The sequence below is a fragment of the Orcinus orca genome, chromosome 5 (genome assembly GCF_937001465.1).
Source record: "Orcinus orca chromosome 5, mOrcOrc1.1, whole genome shotgun sequence".
NCBI classification, from domain to species: domain Eukaryota; kingdom Metazoa; phylum Chordata; class Mammalia; order Artiodactyla; family Delphinidae; genus Orcinus; species Orcinus orca.
In genome coordinates, this window is record NC_064563.1 from 21,144,583 (window position 1) to 21,165,074 (window position 20,492).

At 37.5% G+C, this 20,492-nt stretch overlaps 1 protein-coding gene across 1 annotated transcript in view; it reads right to left on the reverse strand.

Annotated features, from left to right (window-relative positions):
- The window catches only part of CPA3 (carboxypeptidase A3), a 30,083-nt gene extending 14,245 nt beyond the window's left edge, over nt 1-15,838 (reverse strand). Inside the window, 10 exon segments of the mRNA XM_004278196.3 lie at nt 580-670; nt 1,562-1,672; nt 3,036-3,137; nt 4,175-4,276; nt 4,385-4,487; nt 12,418-12,542; nt 15,600-15,649; nt 15,652-15,674; nt 15,772-15,820; nt 15,823-15,838. Of these exon segments, the coding sequence (XP_004278244.2) occupies nt 580-670; nt 1,562-1,672; nt 3,036-3,137; nt 4,175-4,276; nt 4,385-4,487; nt 12,418-12,542; nt 15,600-15,649; nt 15,652-15,674; nt 15,772-15,820; nt 15,823-15,838 (772 nt within the window).
- Between the last annotated feature and the right edge of the window lie 4,654 nt (nt 15,839-20,492).

The following is a 20,492-nucleotide window of genomic DNA, read 5'->3' on the forward strand; positions in this document are numbered from 1 at the left end:
TATCATATTCATTATGGTAGAATAGAATTAGATGCTGAGGTGGTATTTTCAACAAAGTTAGATGAAGAAGAAATTTATGAATTGGGATAGTGGCAATTTCTCTTTGAATGTATGTAATGATAAAGTAATAGTTGTGTAGCAGCAGGCCTCTGCTTATCATTGCTTTTTCCTGCAACCTTTTCACTTTCTTTGCCCCAGATGTTTCTTTTCACTACACATCTGAAGAACTACCTATATGTTGGTTCTAACCACTGGTATTTCTCAAATTTTATCAGATTGGGAAGAGGAGGGACCTGAGATCTCTGTTCAGATTATCAGAATTTCTGGATTGTGCCTGATTTTTAGCAAGCTAGATATATTAAGAGATTGTTTGATAAACAGCCCTACCTCCTACTTCCACCCATTCAACAAAACATTCATAATACTTCTATGGTAGTGATGATTATCTTTCATTTTTTAGATTAGAAAATTAACACTTAGGGAATACCTATCTTTACTGAATAAGTAGGTAGTTTAACTAAATTCGGTGTCTAAACACTCTTTAGAGCTATTTCCCTTGAGATCTTGTCTGCTACTCACAGTTCCATGAGACATTAAAGTTCCTATTGAGGTCAGTTCCAATGCATTTGGAACGTTGGTTCTTGGAACGATTTTTTCTCCACATGCGGTCCTGCAGTATTGAATGATGAAAGTGTTTACACAAGCTCAGTTAGCATTTTTCAATTTGATCATTTCAGATTCTCCCTGCAGGTGTCTACAGCTTTATTTGAAATTTATCTAGTTAACCTGAGACCCATTATATAAAGAAAAAAAAAATTTTCTTATAACTTGTAATATTTTCAGAAATGTTTTTTATATTAATAGTTTAAGGCCTTGATAAAAAATTCAGTTAGTTTTAAAAACTGTGGATTAGTTCTGAGTATTAAAAAATGATCGATTTTGTTCTGAAATTACCTATAATTTGAATTTTACCTTCGTTACATCTTTCACCATTTATAGATTCAGATGTAATACAGGTCAAATTGTGATTGTTGGAGCATAACTTTCAGAAAATAACTTTTTGTGATAGTATCTGTCTGAAATCTCAAAATCTTATTTAGCAACAGCAGGGTATAAAGAATTCTCTTAAAAGACAGATATCTGTGTCACTCTTTTATTTATTTTTTGATACAATTATTCCACTGCAGATTCTGTCCCAAATTGATGGAATACAATGATTTTGTTTTGAAATCATTATGTTCAGAATGTCTCTAAATGACTTTTACTCTTAGCTAGAAATACTTTTGCCATATTGTATAATATACATTTCCTTTATAATTAGTGCTTTATTTCATTTTTCTGCATTACTAGCTTCAGCAGCGGAAATTTCATATTATTTTAAGAACTCCTGCGTAACCAGGATATCATGCTTTCCTTAGTTGAAACTGAGTTTTTAAAAATATACTTTTCTGAACTGTAATTGATTAACCAAACCTTAAACTTAATGCATAACACTCAATGTGCATGAAAGTCGGTAAATAATATATTACCTAAATGCAAACAAGAGACTACAGAGCAGTACCTGTCTCCATGACCAAATATATCCATCAACATTGAACACAGGAAGAACATAAAAATTCATTCGGTCCAGGAGTTTGGTCATAATTTTGTTTTTACCATAAGTTTTGGTTGCCTGTAGGGGTAGGAAAAAATTAAGCTATTGGTACAAAGTTTAGCTACCGTGTGGAAAGCTGTGGTTATAATTGTAATGACTACCACTCCTTAAGTCCATTTGCCCGTCACATGATTTCAAACGTATTTCCCCTAAACTGCATAAAGATAAATAACCCATATATATGACAGAAAAAAATGACACTTATTCAGACTAGTGAAATTAATTGAACTAAATATTCTTTGAAGGATCATTTAATTATCAAGACTTGTAGCATTCCAAATGTAGCATGCAAGATATGTTTTATGGAAAGAAGAGAGGCCAAGTGAAAAATTAGCAATGCAACTTGTTTTAAATAGATTCTTTTCCTCACATCTTTCGGTAAATATATATTGAATTTGTAAGCATAAGAATATGTAGATATTGGGGAGGATGCATGAATTAATTATAAGTAGGATTAAAGGAAAAACACCTTGTTAATAAAAAAATTAGAGCATTTAGATTGACTAATCAACTTGTTTTCTCACATCAGATGGAAATTTCTCTAATTATCTGGACTTTCTATGGCTACCTAAAATCTCTCATTATTCTTGGAAAATCTCTTCCAGATATATCTGTACTGGAGCCAAGACATTTCTTGTAGCCCTATCTTGTGTGTTCCTTTATGGCTTACGTAAGCGAGCTTATTACTTAAGTAAGCTGAGCTCTCGGCCCTCAGCTGGAAGAACTAAAACAACTGCAGGGATAAATGAGTTCTACTGGCAGATTCATTCCTAGTGAAAAGTATCCTTGCCCTGAAAGCAGTTGTGATGTCATATTCCAGCAGCATGATGTATGCAAAAGCTGGCAGAGAAGAGAAAGTTAAAAGATAGTAGGAGTCAGAATACAATAGAAATAGAGTGAGAAGAACAACAAACTTATAAAGTGGATTTACTTTTTTTTAAAAATGAGTCATTTTTCACTTGGAAAGGAAATTTAAGCATGAAAATTCCAAATGTGTGCATAGCCAATTCAATATCTAAACAGGAACTAATGTTCTGTGCTTTGAACTCACTGAAGAAAGGCCAAGTTTGTAGGTTGTAATATAAAGATAGTTTCAGATTTCCCATACTTAACTATAGGAAAAACCATATTGTAGCCAAAAATTGTTTTTTTAGTTTTATAAACTGTCAGCTGGAGTTCAAGAAGTTTAAAGGAAGGTGTCAATTTTATAAAAACCTCAATGATGAGTAAGATCCAGAGCGTTTATTTCCTGACAGCACCAAATGTGGGCTCTTCTTGTTAAGAGGAGCTGCACTCATTTGTAAAGGGGTGTTGCCACTCAGTGAAGTGATGGAGACTTGACAATCAAAGGAGAATTGTGTCACTGTTCCAATTGATTTACCTGATAGACAAACCACTGGCAGAATGGTGGGGAGATCCATTCTCGTGCATGAATGCCACAATCCATAAAAATAGCCTTTCTTCTTTCATCCTTTTCCCCAATCTTTTAAAAAATAAATTTGATATATTATTTTACATGAACTTACACACTGATCTCTTGTTGTCCAAATACTCATTCATAGTATCAGAGCAATTCTTTCACCTGTCTTCTGTTGAATGAGTAACTGTGTATGCACATATTTTTCTTAGGGAGGACCATGGCATGTATCCTTAAAATGCATAATTCATAATCTATTTCATAGTATATTTTTCAAAAAATTTTCTTAGTGTCAGAGTTGCTTTTAGGGTTTAAAAAAATCACAATCTATTGTTATTTTATTGCTAACATCCTTTGGCCTGAGAAAAAGATTATAAAGTTGCTTCTGTTTCTGCCATTTCCTTTTGTTTTTCATACTTCATAAACATGATGTTTAGCCTGGAGTGGTAAAGATTTTGTAGTTGTGTTTGCAGTGGGGAGGAGGGTTAGTGGCTGCATATTTGAAGAACTGTCATTTTAGAGAATTTACATTTGTTTTGAGTGATTGGAGAGCCTGAATGGATGGGAAATCAGGGTAAGGAAGGGCTTCTCAGTTATTAAGGGGATGCTTTAGGGAGCAATGTCTTTGGATGTACAAAAATCCAGTAGCAGCTGAATGGCAATTGTCAGCTCGGTCATAGAAGGGAATTCCCTATCAACACAGGGTTGAAATGCCTCACTTACTGTACTGGGATCCTATGATTATATGATTCTTCAGTTTATTTTCTTCCTGACATTTAGTCAACAGTTTCACTGAATTTTAATGGATGGAAAACTGTTTTATACACCAGGGACATCATAAACTCTTGTTATAAAGATATGGGATAAGAAACTTGTCTGGTTTTGTCCACTGTGTCTGTCAGGTGGTTTATTCAGGGACTTTCTTGGTTCTACATAAAACCACCTGGCACTTCTAATCTTGAATGGATGTCTAGAGCTTATATGTTCTTCAAAGAAATAAGACTTTTTATTGTCTAAAAATTAGCTAGTTGTGTCACAAAGTAACTCTTACATTCATATTTTTCAACAATAGTAAGAATCTGTAGTTCTTAAATTACTTTTACCTTGAGAACATACAGTGGATTATCTTCAACAGTAGTTCCAATTTTAATACAAGAGACCATTTTAGGATGCTTATGTACCATTTTTTCAGTCCAAGCAACAGTCTTAAGAACAAAAACAATTTGAGAGATTAGAATAAAAGAAAACTAAAAGACAACAAATGTTGAGGGTGACGTTTTTCTTTTTGGAAGTGCAGGCATTTTATACTATACCTTGTCCCAGTTATTGTATTTTGCATAGCTGTGCCTGCCTGGGATATCTTCTTTGACATCAAACTGTTTCTCAACCTCTTCTTGTACATCGTGAATCAAGATTCTGTTTGACAGGGGGAATGATAAAATACACATTTACTGGAGAAAGAAAAACAGTTATCTTTCATTCGCAGAAATTTTCTCTTCCTTCATCTCTATCTTAGATCAAGTTTACCTTGTTTCTTCTTTATTCTGTAACCGTGTCTTTTAGATCTGTCATGTGTCTGGCTTCCAATCTTCCCATTTATCTAGAGTTGTGCTGTTCTTGCTGATTGACTGATTGAGTGTAGAGGAAGAACATAAATGAGGTATACTCTTAATTAGAGTTTATTTAGCACATGAGACCAAGTACTGCTCATGAATATTGATTCCCATTAACATCACTGACAAGCACATTATTATGCATATTATATGTAACTCACTGTATGCTTGGCTTTTGACCTAGGATGAATCTGGGATTTCTTTGAAAAAAATTATGACAACAAATTTGGAATCAGGTGGGGCATGTTGCACTAAAACTCACATGAAGTCTGAGAAGTTTGGAAGTTATATTCTGGGTTGTCTCTACAGACAAAATTAAGTGTCTTAAGCTCTAAAGAGGGTATGTGGCTTTTGCTCCACCTGCATTAATAGAAGTAGAGGAACCAGGGAAAAGAGAGATTTTATGGTCTCAGAGGTTGATTTGTAGCATACGGCAGTATTAATCAGTCACAGGAAGCTTGTATCTAAGAATATTTTTAGACTTACACATATCAATTTAGCTCTTGTGATAACAGCAGCAAAAGAAAATCGTGTGAGACCTTTCCACAAATGCAGCTGCATGAAGACATCAGAATGGTAACAGATTGTTGCTGATAAAGACTAGAAATTAAGCCTAAGGCTGGAAATTAAGAACTATGGCCAGATGTTATTTTCATGAGCCCTTCCACTAACCAGCAGCCAGGTTTAAGTAGATGAAACCAAATTACTTTCTCTCAGATATTATTTTAGCTCTCCAAGATTTGCTTAATTTGTTAAAAATTGTTCCTAAATATAGGTGAAAGGATAAATAATTATCCCTGAGGATTTAATGATAGAAATGGCTGTTTACTGAGTCTTTCTTATGTACCAGGCACTCTGTTCAGCATGTTATTTACATTTTTCACTTAATCTTTACATCAACACTCTTAATTGGGTACCATTATAACTCCCATTTTTATAGAAGTTAGGTAGATTTCCAACATGGATATAACTAAAATACAGAAGTTGGGATTTGAACTTAGAGATGTATGACTTCAGTACTCTAGCTAAACCACATACAGCAGTGCCTCCATCACAAGGAGTGAAATCCCTGGGTATTGCTGTCAGATCTATAGTCTTCTTAGTCTACTGAGGCTTGTGCAAGGTTTGCCCAGTTGACCAGCTCTCCAGGAAGCCTGAGTCCCAAGATCAGAGAGCTGGTAAGTTCAGAGAAGAGGCAAAATGAATCCTATGTTGACAATTTCAAGACTCCCTCCTTCTGCTGCTTTTAGAGAGTGAAAAAGAAGGAATGGAGATTGCTTTGGCAATATGTGGTCTTTTGTGGGTACATATAAATTTTAGGATTATTTGTTCAGGTTCTGTGAAAAATGTCATGGGTGTTTTGATAGGGATTGCATTAAATATGTAGGTTGATTTGAGTAGTATGGCCATTTTAACAATATTAATTCTTCTAATCCAAGAGCATGGGATTTGTATCATCTTCAGTTTCCTTCATCAGTGTTTTATAGTTTTCATAATATAGGTTTTTCACCTCCTTGGTTAAGTTTATTCTCTGGTATTTTATTCTTTTTGATGCGATTTTAAACAGAATTTTTTTTTTTTACTTTCTCTTTCTGATAGTTCATTATTAGTGTATAGAAAAGCAACAGATTTTTACATGTTAATCTTGTATCCTGCAACTTTGTTGAATTCATTTATTAGTTCTAATAGTTTTTGGATAGAGACTTTAGGGTTTTCTATGTAAAGTATCTTGTCATCTGCAAATAGTGATAATTTTACCTCTTCCCTTCCACTTTGGATGACTTTTATTTCTTACTCTTGTCTGATTGCTGTGGCTAGGACTTCCAATACTATGTTAAATAGAAGTGGCAAGAGTGGACATCTGTGTCTTGTTCCTCAATTTAGAGGAAGGGCTTTCAGCTTTTCACCTAGCTTGAACCCAAGCTTGGATTTGTAATAAATGGCTTTTATGTTGAGATATATTCCCTTTATACCTACTTTGATGAGAGGTTTTATCATGAATGGATGTTGAATTTTGTCAGATGCTTTTTCTGCATCTATTGAGATGATCATGTGATTTTTTATTCTTCCTTTTGTTAATGTGGTATATCATATTGATTGATTTGTGAATATTGAACCATCCTTGCATCCCTGGAATAAATCCCACTTGATCATGGTGTATGATCCTTTATATATATTGTTGGATTCGGTTAGCTGGAGGTATCACTCTCTCTGGCTTCAGACTATACTACAAAGCTACAGTAATCAAAACAGTAGAGTACTGGCACAAAAACAGACACATAGATCAATAGAACAGAATAGAGACCCCAGGAATAAATATATGTACCTATGGTCATTAATCTGTGACAAAGGAGGGAAGAATATATGAAAGGAGGGAAGAATATATTGAAGAGACATTCTCATCTCTTCAGTAAGTGGTGCTGGGAAAACAGGACAGATACATCTAAAATAGTGAGATTAGAACATTTCCTCACTCTATATACAAAAATAAACTCAAAATGGATTAATGATCTAAATATAAGACCTGAAACCATAAAACTCCTACAAGAGAACATAGGAAGAACAGTCGTTGACATAAATTGTAGCAATATTTTTTTGGATCTGTCTCCTTAGGTAAAAGAAGCAAAAATAAACAAATGGGACCTGATTAAACTTAAAAACTTTTGCACAGCAAAGGAAACCATCGAGAAAACAAAAAGACAACCTACTGAATGGGAGAAAATATTTGCAAATTATATGACCGACAGGGGGTTAATACCCAAAATGTATAAACAGCTCATACAACTCAATTATAAAAAAAAAAAAACCCAATCAGAAATTGGACAGAAGACCTGAAAAGACATTTTTTCAGAGAAGAAATATGGATGGCTAACAGGCACATGAAAAAGATGCTCAACATTGCTAGTTATTAGAGAAATGCAAATCACAACAACGAGAAATGCAAATCACCTCACACTTGTCAGAATGGCCATCATCAGAAAGTCTACAAATAACAAATGTTGGCGAGAATGTGGAGGAAAGGAAACCCTCCTACACTGTTGATGGGAATGTAAATTGGTGCAGCCCCACTATGGAAAACAGTATGGAGGTTCCTCAAAAAACTGAAAATAAAACTACCATATGATCCAGCAATTCCACTCCTGGGTATATATCCAGAAAAAACAAAAACACTAATTTGAAAAGATACATGCACCTGAATGTTCATAGCAACACTATTTACAATAGCCAAGATATGGAAGCAACCCAGGTGTCCATCAACAGACAGATGGATAAAGAATACGTGGTGTGTGTGTGTGTGTACACACACACACACACACATACATATACAATGGAATATTACTCAGCCATAAAAAAGAATGAAATTCTGCCATTTGCAACAACATGGATGGACCTAGAGAATATTATGCTTAGTGAAATAAGTCAAACAGAGAAAGAGAAATACTGTATGATATCACTTATTTGTGGAATCTAAAAAAATAAAGCAAGCAAATATACATATATAGCAAAACAGAAACAGACTCACAGATTTAGAAAACAAAATAGTGGGGAGAGGGATGTAGAGAGGGAAAAGATAGGGGTATGGGATTAAGAGATGCAAACTACTATACATAAGAATAGATAAGCAGCAAGAATATATTGTACAGAACAGGGAATTATAACCATTATTTTAGAGTAACTTTTAATGGAGTGTCTTCTGTAAAAATACTGAATCACTATGGTATCCACCTGAAACAAATATAATATTGTACTCAAGTGTACTTCCATAACAAAAAGGAAGGAATGGAGAACTGTGTGCCAGTATATGTGACTGCCATGAGCTTCGGGGTATGTGTGTGTGTGTGTGTGTGTGTGTGTAACTGTAGTGGGGAAGGATGTTTCAGGGAGGCAGAGTCATTGTTATGGTGTCTTATAAGCTGGTCTGGACTGCGTTTCCCCCATGCCCACATTCCTGCAGGATAGGGTCTACTCAAAAAGCATGATTTCAGGTTTCTACAGGATCTCATTTGTCTCCAGTAACTCCCTAATTGGGTTACTTTGTATCATACTTGGCACTTATCAACATGGATTTCCCCCAGCATTTGAGGCATACCTCTGTGTTGGGTAATAAACTTTAAGGCACTAATTTATTCAGTAGGAGGGAAAAGGTGCAGCTGATGATAGTCTCTAGTTATCCCCTGTTGCACAGTGTGTGCGCATGTGTGTGCACATGCTCATGTAAGCACATGTATAAGTGGTCTTTCCTCCACTTGCATTAATAAAAGTAGTAAAGGAACCAGCCAAAGAACATTATATGGTCCCAGCCAATCTTCATGAAACCCCTATGAAACATCATTTTAAAGATGAAGAAAATGAGATGGAGAGAAGTTAAATGCACTGTCAATGTTGAATACCTAATGCATGGCTTAAATGGGACTAGATTCAGACACCTTCACTCCAGAATCTACATTCTTATCTACCACACTCTTCTGCTTTCCACCATGACCAACATCTCTTTGACATTTGTATCAGGTATTAACAATACCCATTTTATTCTTGGGTAAGGAATATATAAAAATGTGGAGCAGAAGGAAAAATGAATAGGATGAAACACTAGAATGATTTATTTGATTGAAATACTTATTTGATAGAACCATGCATATACTTGGAATATGGATTTTTATCTGACTGAACATTATTAGGTAATTAGACATTAATATGAAGTGTTGATGATCAGTTTGGTATAGATCTCTTCCACATTTCTCACATAATCTTATGTGGGTCTTAATAAGATTTTACTTAATTGTATCATTTGAGTTTTACTATTATATTAGTTGTTGTTTCCTGAATTACCTTTCATTAACAACTCTTTATTTTCTAACTTTAACTTTTGATCAAAGAAGAGATAATCTAAAATGTATCTAAAATACGAATATCTAAAATGTAGAAAAATTAATAAAAACACTAGGGTTTTCAACTGCTGATTCTAAATATGGTGTCTGTCCTTTAAGGCTCAGTTCAAGGGATGTGCATTCTTTTAGATATTATTGAACCAGTCTGTTCAGGTTTGTTAGTATATACATATTATTTGATTTTTAGGCTTGGCCTTTTGTGATTTTTGTAAGAATGTAAAGGGAAAGAAAGGGAGCAAATATGCTGCTTTAAAATAAAATCTATCTTGGTAATTTAATTTTCTGAAAATTAAAAAAAAATATCACACAGATTGCTTTAAACTAAGTAGTGGTTTATATGCACTGTCTAATGAAGGGTGTCTTAGTAAATCATTGTGTCAAGCCAGCCTCTTATTGTGGTTTTATTCTGACTGGTGTCTGGGTCCAACCAGATGTTTCTGTTCTTAGAACCTTCTTCTGTTACTGACTGACACCATGTAACACATGTAATTAATATGCAGATAAAATTATCTATATAATTAGTACTTGGAGACAAGCTTTTAAATAGTTCTTGTCTGCACAGATCACTTTACATATTTATATTTCTGAGGAAGGTAACTATCTAATTATGTGGCTTTCTCACAACTGTGGCTAATTTGGACCAATTTCTAGAAATCATCTTCTAATTAGATAAAACTAGTGTTTTTTTTTTTTTTTTTTGGCGGTACGTGGGCCTCTCACTGCTGTGGCCTCTCCCGTTGTGGAGTACAGGCTCTGGACGCGCAGGCTCAGCGGCCACGGCTCACGGGCCTAGCTGCTCCGCGGCACGTGGGATCCTCCTGGACCGGGGCACGAACCTGTCACCCCTGCATCGGCAGGCAGACTCTCAACCACTGCGCCACCAGGGAAGCCCCGATAAAACTAGTTTTCATAGGTAGTTTAACACTTTGGTTCTTGATGTAGACAGCAAGGAAGTATTTGGCATAAGGCAAAGTGAAAACGTTTCACAGTACTCGCGAGGATCTGGATTTAGACCTCTGTTTGAGTCAGAATTGTTCCAGGCTAGGAGAGGACCAAAGAGGAGAAAGGGCTGATGTGAGTTATTTGATAAAATGGAAAGATGGCAGCCCCCTGCCTGGGTGTCTTCTGTGACAGTGATTTATTCCACTGTGGACACTCAGTGTTGAGCAACTAGCTGCTTGTCTACATTACCAGGATATTAAGGAAACATACTGCTTCATTTTTACCCTGCTGTTCAAACCAAATTATACAGTTTGCCAACTAAAATATATTTTAGCTTGGGCTAGATACTTTGTAAGAATTAGTTGATCATAGGAATCTGGGTCAGGTTTATATTAATGAAGTAAAGTGAAGATTGTAATAATTGAGGCACACATTTGAGAAGTCTGGCTGTGAAGTGATTCAAGAGACACGGTCACCAGGGAGTATATAGGGTAGAGGGGTGATTTCTTTTAGATGAAAGAAACAGGATGTCATATCGACCTCAGCAAACGCATACAGTCCATAACACACTACTAATTTCTGTGATTTGAAGGTATATTTATAAACTGTCTACTTCTAATTTTAATGGTACAATTTATAAAATCATAGAAAAACATATATCAGTATATTAATGAAAAAGGTTTAAATGCTGGTATAAATTAATTTTGAATATGTTCTCCCCATATATTAACTACTACATTTGTTTTACAGCCCTCTTGAAACAACAACAAAAACAAAGATAGTGATAAAAACAATCACACATAATAGCCTGTGACTTTAAGCCATTAAGCCACAGACAGGAATATTTTTTGTTTACTTGTCTATGTATGTGTTTCCTTCATTTCAGTAGTATTTATATTTACTAGGAATATTGAAGCAATATAATAAATACAATCAAATCCTGCTGTGTCATATGACATTATAGGATCTTTGTCTGAGCCAGAAGTAGAAGGCCTTTTGAGTTACAGCACTAAGTTAGGTAGCAGAGGCATGAAATAGCAAGTCAAAAAGAAAGAACTGGTGTTTAGCAGTTTTGAGTGGTGGGGTTCTTAATAAAGGGGAATACTGGAATGACAAGGGCTGGGGGAGTACAGGATCCCTCAGTACATCAAATTGCTAAATACTTTAAAGTATAAAAAGACATTTTGTTTTCTATGCTGTATATTGATTTGTGATATTCATCTCTGGGCTCCCTTCTTATTTGTTGCCCCAGGGCCTAGACTGCATGACCCATGGTTAGTGCTAAGTTCCAATTTCCTTTTATTTCTCTGTGGGACCACAGCGACTCATTTCTGCATCTTTGGCCATTCGAGAATTCTCTCCTCTTAGATTTGTCTTATTTTACTGCATTGTTTTTGCTTTGGGGAAGAATTTCTTGCGTAAAGAATTATTTATTTATTATGTATTTTACATTCCTACATCTCTGACTCAAGGATGAACATTGTTAGGGTCTCCTTTTATGTATCAGGAGAATTCAAATACAAGAATGTGGTGCTGGTAGTCATTAGTAGTGCTGAGCTCTGGGTTGATTACCCGGCAGGGGTGACGAGTGTGACCAAACCGTCCATGCCTGATCACGTGCACTGTGTCCTTACCAGGGGCTGAGTTTTAGAGATGGCAGATATCGTAATTGTTGTTCTTGCAGATCATAGCAAACATAAGATAGAAGTTGAGTGGCCAACTTTGAGCTCATCACTTTTATAAGCAGGCCTCCCTAGTCTGTTTGGAAGTAACTATAAATTTTATCTCATAGATAGAGCTTTCATTTTGGGGCACCCAATTTAAAAATTACACTTGCCTTTCAATTTCAAGACTCCAAGACTTTGAGTCTCTAGCACATTTGAATATTTGCCTAGGACTTACTCATAGTGCATTCTATTTTGATCGAAGGCAGCCTGAATGGACTGGAATTCCTTTTCACTAATTCGGAAATCCACTGTCATGTTAGCAGCTACATGGTGGGTGATGTCTGGATGCCAGAAGTCAAGCTGTGCAGATGAGTTCAGTGTTAGTCGCAGTTGTTTATTTGCTCACCCGACACATATTTATTAAGAAATGACTATGTGTCATACACAATGAAAGGAATTTGAGGTTCAACGTGACTGAAGTATGGACTCTTAATAAACCTATGAGATTTTTGCAAATGTATTTAAGAATTGTTGAATATTAGGGAGTGGGGAAAAAACTATTGTACTGATCACTTTTTTAGGACATAGTATATAGAGTTGCAAAAAGAATGAGCAGCTTTTGGGTAATCCGTTTGCTTCTACCATCTTGGGGCCAGTTGGAGTTGTTTCACAATTGATTTAGCCACAGCATCTGTCTCTAATTGGGAATATGGACTAATATATGGCATCACCCTCCCCTGCCCCTGCTCCTGAGTCAGGCCTCAGAACCACATGTCCCAGTAAACTCTGGAATTCCTGGGAGGTTTGTGTCCAATGAAGGCATAATCTCTAGCCATGTCATTTTTCTAGCAGTATGTCCTTGGGCAAATTATTAAAACTCTTTGAGTTTCAGTCCTCGCGCCTAAAAAAGGGGCTAACAGTCCTCCATCGGGAGTGTTGTGAAGATTGTGAAACAGCTGTGACATGTGGGCCATGCAGGCATCTAGCAACTCCTGATTCCCTTCTCTTTATCTTCCTCTAGCTGAGACTTTCAGAAATTTGGTGAACGGGACTATAAAGATAGCATTCAGATTAAAGTAATTTAAGAAGATTCCAATTCGTGTTCTTCAAAATCATACTCAGTTGTGAAACCCAACGAAGTATAATTTCCCAACCTTGGAAATGTAGAGAAAGTGCTCACTTTCTACCCATCATGCCAAGCTTGCGGGCGTGTCTGTATCTACCTGGCTGTTTTGTGATTGACTTCCTCTCTACCTCTAGGTCAATCAGTTATGTGCCAATAGGGGGCTGCAGTGAACCAACCAATATTTATTGGCTTATTTGGATCAGGAAGCTACAGCCTGAATTAGACATGTGAGAGATGTAACGTGTGATGTAAAGGTAGGGCCATCTAATCACAATAGCAATCTCTCTGTTCCAACAGGGTAATGTAGTACAAGAGTTAGGGCTCGGTGAACCATCATGAGCATTTACTAAGCACCAGGCCCAGAGCTGGGTGCCAGGGTTGTAGAGGTTAATACAAGAGAAGCAGGAAGTTCAGTGTGGGAGACAGAGCCGTGTATGCACTTCCAACATGCTGACCAATGCCAGAGGCAAGCACAAGTGTTCTAGGAGCACGACAGGCAACCCGAACTGGGTCATGAGAGTTGATGAACAGAGAAGGACTTCCTCCAGGAGGTACTGCCTGAGCTGGGTCTTGAAGAATAAATAGCAGTGAGCCAAGTAAAGAGGGAAGTGCATTCCTCCTGAGAAAAGGTGTGTAGGGCCAAAGTGGGCGAGTTTTTGGTGTTTATGGTGCTTGAAGGGTGAGAAAGAGGGTGGAGTGCAGAGGTTGGAGATTATGAAGTGCTTGGAACAGCACCCTGATCCCAACAGAAGATGCTTCTATGGTGCTTAGTATGGCCAGGCCCACTTCTGAGCATTACCCAAATATTAGCTCATTTAGTCTTTACAACAACGTTAGAAAGTAGGTGTGACTGTTATCCCCACTTTACAGAGGAGGCATTTGAGTCCCAGAGAGGTTAAGTAACTTGTATAAGGACACAGAGCTAGGGTAGAGCTGGGGTTTGAACCTCTGAAGACCATGCTCTTTCCAGACGAGGCTGCCTCTCACTAAAAAGCTTCAAGTGGAGGAATGCAGTTGTCCGGCTTTAGAGAGAGCAACTTGCCGTGCGGACTTGGCTTTGTGGGAGGCAGGGCCCTGAACACGAGACAAATTGTAATTGTCTATTGAAATTGTCCCTGTAAAAGGTAGGGCAGACGTGAATTTGGCAGGGACAGAGGAAGGAAGAGGAGACTATGGATTTGAAAACCATTTGGGAATGAGTACAGGCAGAACTTTTGATTGATTTGTTGTGGAGATAAGGGGGTATCTGACTAGATCTCAGATTCCATTCTGGCTTTAAATTTGATATGTCAACTTGGTCATTTAATTTACTGTCTTTGAACTTAAGTTATTGTTTTCAACAAGTTACATTTTGACACTGACATTGAAAGTCTGATGGAGAATTTGAAACGATGTATGTAAGGTGGCTGGCACAGTGTGTCTTGTGCATAGGAGCAGCTGAATAACTGAGAAAATGATAACTTTAGCCTACTGGATTTTAAAAGACTGACCTAACTTTAAGAGTTTTCTTTCACCATGGACCTGCTCTTGGAAAGGGTCACATCTTGATATTATCAACCAATGCATTGCTGTTATCAGGTAACCAGTACCTTGATGTTATCATAATTTTGACAGACATTAGGCCAGTGGTACAGATCAGTGTGGGAGTGAGGAGAATGGAGCAGGCAAGGCGCTATCAGCAAGGAGGGAGAAGAGGCCGTGATAAAGGTGTCAGGAACATCTCCCTATTTCACACTTTCACCTAGAAAAAGCTGTTGTTTGCAAAGCTTTTGGGTGGGAAAACAGAAGTGGTAATTTGGGGAAAAATAAATAAAAACAAAGGGAAGTACTGGCAACTGGCTCAATTATCCAAGTAGCTCCTGTCCCTTCCCCCATCTTTTTTTTTTTAATTAATTAATTAATTAATTAATTTATGGCTGTGTTGGGTCTTCGTTTCTGTGCGCGGGCTTTCTCTAGTTGTAGCGAGCGGGGGCCACTCTTCATCGCGGTGCGCGGGCCTCTCATTGTCGTGGCCTCTCTTGTCGCGGACCACAGGCTCCAGACACGCAGGCTCAGTAGTTGTGGCTCACGGGCCCAGTTGCTCCGCGACATGTGGGATCCTCCCAGACCAGGGCTCAAACCCGTTTCCCCTGCATTGGCAGGCAGACTCTCAACCACTGCGCCACCAGGGAAGCCCCCCTTCCCCCATCTTTGTCTTTGGTAGCTCCGTGGGCATTGAAAATAAAAGACAAAAGAAGCAGGTTTTAGGGAACAGAAAGAAAAGATTTAAAAAACCCCTCTATTTGCTTTACCTGGTTGGTTTTGGCCAAGTCCTTTATGATGTTTGCTTGTTTTTCATCCTGGGCTTCACATGTAACACCTTCTCCCTTTAAGAATACAAAAGATGAAACATGTAAACTGTGAAGAAACGTTTCATAATCCTCTTCCCACATGGAGTCTGGAACACAGGGTGGCAAGATTCACCTGTCAAAGCGGACAGGAGCAATTGCAAGGGTGATAGCAGTCAAACCAGAGGCAGGATGAACCTCATGGTTCTTCTTTGTCTGTCCCAAGCCCCTCTGCCAGTTTTATGCCTCAGCTCTTATCTGGAGGAACAGCTCATTTCCTCTTAGGGTTCTGGTGGACAAAATGCCCCCCCCCACCATATTTTCTAGTTGGGGAGGGGAGTAGGGTGGCAACACTAATACTAAATGCCCATTTGGTGACAGGTGAATTCCATGCTACTCGTATACCTTTTACAGTTGGGAATACCCATTTTACAGATGAGATGAGAGGCAAATTCCTTGTTTAGCAAATAACTTGCCCAAGGAAGCAGAGCTAGTATGATGAGATTTGAACCCAGTTCTTTGTTCTAAAATACTACTCTACCATATGCTTGAATTGAAGGATGGAAGGAATCAGTTTAAATTTGCACTTGGAACCCGAGATGAATTTGGGTATCTGGCCACAGAACCCTGATGGGTGGTCCTTAATAGCAAAACTTTTTTTTTAACATCTTTATTGGAGTATAATTGCTTTACAATGGTGTGTTAGTTTCTGCTTTATAACAAAGTGAATCAGCTATATGTATATATATATCCCCATATCTCTTCCCTCTTGCGTCTCCCTCCCACCCCCCTCCCTCTCCCACCCCTCTAAAACAGATGTTTTTGAAGCTACGTTGTAAATTGTTAAAATAAGAACTTTTGATTACAAATTATTTTGAATATACTAAAAGTACTGTAAGTAATCTGGAAAACATTGATATGTTCACTGTCTAGATTTTATACTTTTGCCATCGTTTCTCGGTACCTCTCTTGGTAAAGAAGTAAACATTACAGAAATGGCTAAATTACTCACTCCCCACTCCTTTCCCCTTTCCCTCCCTCTGTCCTCAGGGGGAACCCCTATTCGTAAAGCAACTTGCGGACATTTAGAGGGCAAGATAATATGGTTGCTCAAATGTTTGTTCATGGGCTGCTCTCTTCAGGGTCTAGATGCTGTAGGTGCCCAATAAATGCTTTTTGAAAGTTGAATTACTGAAAGTCATTTATAAACCATTTTAAACAGTGTCTTGGGGGGAGGTCTTTAATCTTGAACAAAACTCGGTTAATTATGGATTATTTGGGAGAAGGCAACACTTTTACCCAGAATTATAGGTAACCTAATATACTGAGTGAATTTAATCAGATAACTTATTAGAATTTCCTTTAAAACTACCTCTTCATGTATAGATGGTCATACATGAAACTTCTCAGAGTCATGGTTGTATATTTTTATTATCAAAATAATGCTTTTGGGGAGATGCCCCTGTTATATGTATAGCAGCGATAGCTTCATTCCTCTCCACCTGATAGATGTGCAATGTGACGGGTCCCCCAAGAGGGTTCCCTTGCTGCAACCCTGCAGGTAAGGAAGTGGAGGGGTTTACAAATTCCTTCATGTTCTTGACATTGGACAAGCTTATCAGCACTAGAAAATCCCAAGGCAAATTCTCGCTCTGTTGATTATAAGGGGACGCTTGGCAGGAGTACAGAGGAAAAGGAAGAACTTGACTTTGTAGTTAGACAAACGTAACCTCAGGGTGGCTCCCAGACACTAGCTACTTTACCTTGAGCAGGCTGCCTAGTCATTCCAGGCCTTGGTTTCCTCATCTGTAAAATAGGGATGCGCATGGGACTCTAACAAGTGGCTGTGAGGGCTAAATGAGATGCATATGTAAGGAACTTGGTGGATGGTAGGTACAAAAAACATGCCTGTGTCCTCTAAGCAGTTAATACAATTGTCAAGTTCTGTAAACACACTTGCTGGCCACTGTCAGGCTGCAGAACTGATGAGTATCAGCATGTATCATGTGGTAGGTTAAAGTGGTAGCTGTGTCCTGTAAGGCCAAAGTCTCTCTCTGTATTTGTTTTAATGTGGACTGCTTAAAGAAAAAACAATTTTGTGTTATAGTTTTGCTTTTTGGAATTTTGTTTGGATTCTAAAAGTAATAAATGCCCATTGAAAATAATTTAGCAAAATATGGAAAAGTTGAAGGAAGAAAACAGAAGTCACTCTTAATTCTAGCATTCTGATACACTTTCTATGTTAAAGCCTTTTTCTGTGTGACTACTTTTAAAACTGTATAGAGAAGGCTTGTGTGTCTGTTTTTCAGGTCAGCTAGGAAGGACACTTTTATTTGGGTAACTAAGTAAATGTTTGAAGGATCCTGGTATTTCTCAAGATAAGACTTTGATGATAAATCTTTGACTTCTTAATATCTGTTGCATATTGACAGTTCCTTGTTTCTGGAATAGGACATAGACATATGATGCTTTAAGACCTCCCACCCCTCCCCAATCTATTTAGCCTCTGAAAAACAGTACAATAGATGGATTTCAAGAATATTTTGGAGCTCTTTCTCAGAACAAGTATGGTTTCTTAGCAGGCATAGTTCAGTAAAACCTTGTATTACTGAATCAAGATTTATGAAAGGTCTTGGCATATGTATGGAGTAGGATGAATAGTTGTTAGACACCATATCATTTTAGGATGGACTATGTAAGATGGTGTGATGTTTCATAGGTTAATTTAATCTCTTTAAAAATATTTAAAGTTGAATGCTTCACACGACAGTAATTTTCCATCTTTCTGGATCTTCGCACTCCTAGGATTTTTGTATGTCTAGACACAGTTAAAAATACCACTGTACTTTTTAAACTATGCTTTTCTGCATATTTTTCAAACATTATCACTATGAAAGAAATATCCTAGAAAATGGAAGTGAAAGTTCTCTTGTGATTTACTACAATCTTTCAAATAATTCTCTATCTTCAAATCAAATATAGTAAACTTCTGGAATACCTTTAGATATCTCATAAAGGATATGTTGAAAGAAAAATGTGTTGCCTTTAGTTACGGATATTGGATTTTTTAACATTGAAATGAAACTGCCCTGGAAAATGCTGCAGAGAAACTTGTCTTTTATTAGTTGCAGGAAAGGTGGCATTTCTGGACAGAGACGTGGGTGAGTGATTCAGGCAGTGTCAGACCTGGCTAGAGGGGGAGTGACTACCTGCTCAAATGAGATGACCTAAAAGGCTCATCAAGACCCCATTTGGCCCCCAAATCATTAACTATCATGGTTCCTCCGTCTTCCTTCTACTCCTGAAATTCTCTCTTTGACCAATGCATATAGGTTATCTGGCAAAGCAGGTGAACACATGAGGTGTGACTCTAGATATGTAGACCTCCCATATTCCAGACTGGAAAACCAGTCTTGCTATTTTGTAGCAACACTGTTTGAGGTAGGAAAGATCCAGGGGGCCGAGCCCCTGCTGTTTGTTAATTGCTGCTTTGGGGAGGTGAGAGTTAGGGACTGAAGGAGCCTAGAGCCAGTCCGAGGTCCTTCTCATGGTGGGAATTAGCCGAAGAAAGGGAGAAGAGAGGTGCCCTCACAGCCAGGGGCTCCTGTGTGGGCAAGGCTTGGCAATGTCTGGCCTGGCAAGGCAGCAGAGTCTCTGGTCAGCCGGGCAGGAAGGCATAAAGTACTATATTGCAGTAGGAAGGCCTAAAGCAGAAACTTCTTTTCTCTTTTTTCTTGGTGAAGCTCAGGCAAGTGGCACTGCTAGCCTGCTAGCTGTTAACTTTCAGTTGGCAAGAGATATAGCCAAAATGTCTCCAGTGCAGGAAATCTCAGGTACATGGATTTTACTTGCTTTCCTATTTCTAATTCTTCTTAAAAATTCCTTGAAATTTTAGAAAAGCCCATGTATATTCCTAATTTCTGTTTTAAAGCACTGAAATTTGGGCCACAGCATCCCTTAGTTAGAAGTCGATGGCACCTGCTAGAGGTAGGGTAAGGGAGTGTCCTGTGGAACTGGGTTGAATGATACACCTCCAGCAACAGAATGGGAGAGAGAAACAATAATTTCACTAAATTACATCTATTTTTAAAATTAGCATCAATACTGCTTAAGAATTTATGGGAATTTCTTTTTTGGCACTCAAGGGTCTCTTTTTTTCTGTGCCTATTTAAATGATATATTACTAAATTATTTTGAAGACGGTTGCCTGACAAATTGTAGCAGCTGCACTGCTACCATCTAGTGGACAATTAATGCAATTAATCATTCTTTGGCTTGACAGCTTCCAAACAAATCATTGTGACGTTAATGGATTCTGTTTTTGAATGGAACACTGTTATAGATAATTCAACATATTATGCTAGATATGGAATCTTCTCTTCCTTGAATCTACATGGAAAACAATGAGGTAATGTTTTGTTTTATGATTTTAAAGTAAGCAATGCCCTCAAATTATAATCTAAATACATATTATTATATTTTAAAATTTGAACTTTGCACAGTACTCTCCAACATTACTAGCACGTTCAGTTTTAATTCTGGAAAACTTCAAGTCATGTTTGACATACAAGTCCCTGGTACCTTCTTGTTTCACTTCCAGTCTGCTTTCCACACCGTAGCCTGGCTGGTGTTTAAAAAAACAAAAAACAAACTCTTATCATGTCATTTACAATTTTACATCTCCATTGGCTTCTCATTGCTCTTTTTTTATTGAATGAAAGATTCTTTAAATTCTATAGTACTTTACAGTTTTCAGAAGTTTCACACACTTGATTTCATATAATCACATAATAACCCCTTTTCCCCCCTATCCCTGTATTGCCCCTTCCACATTCCCTCTCCCCACTGGTAACCACT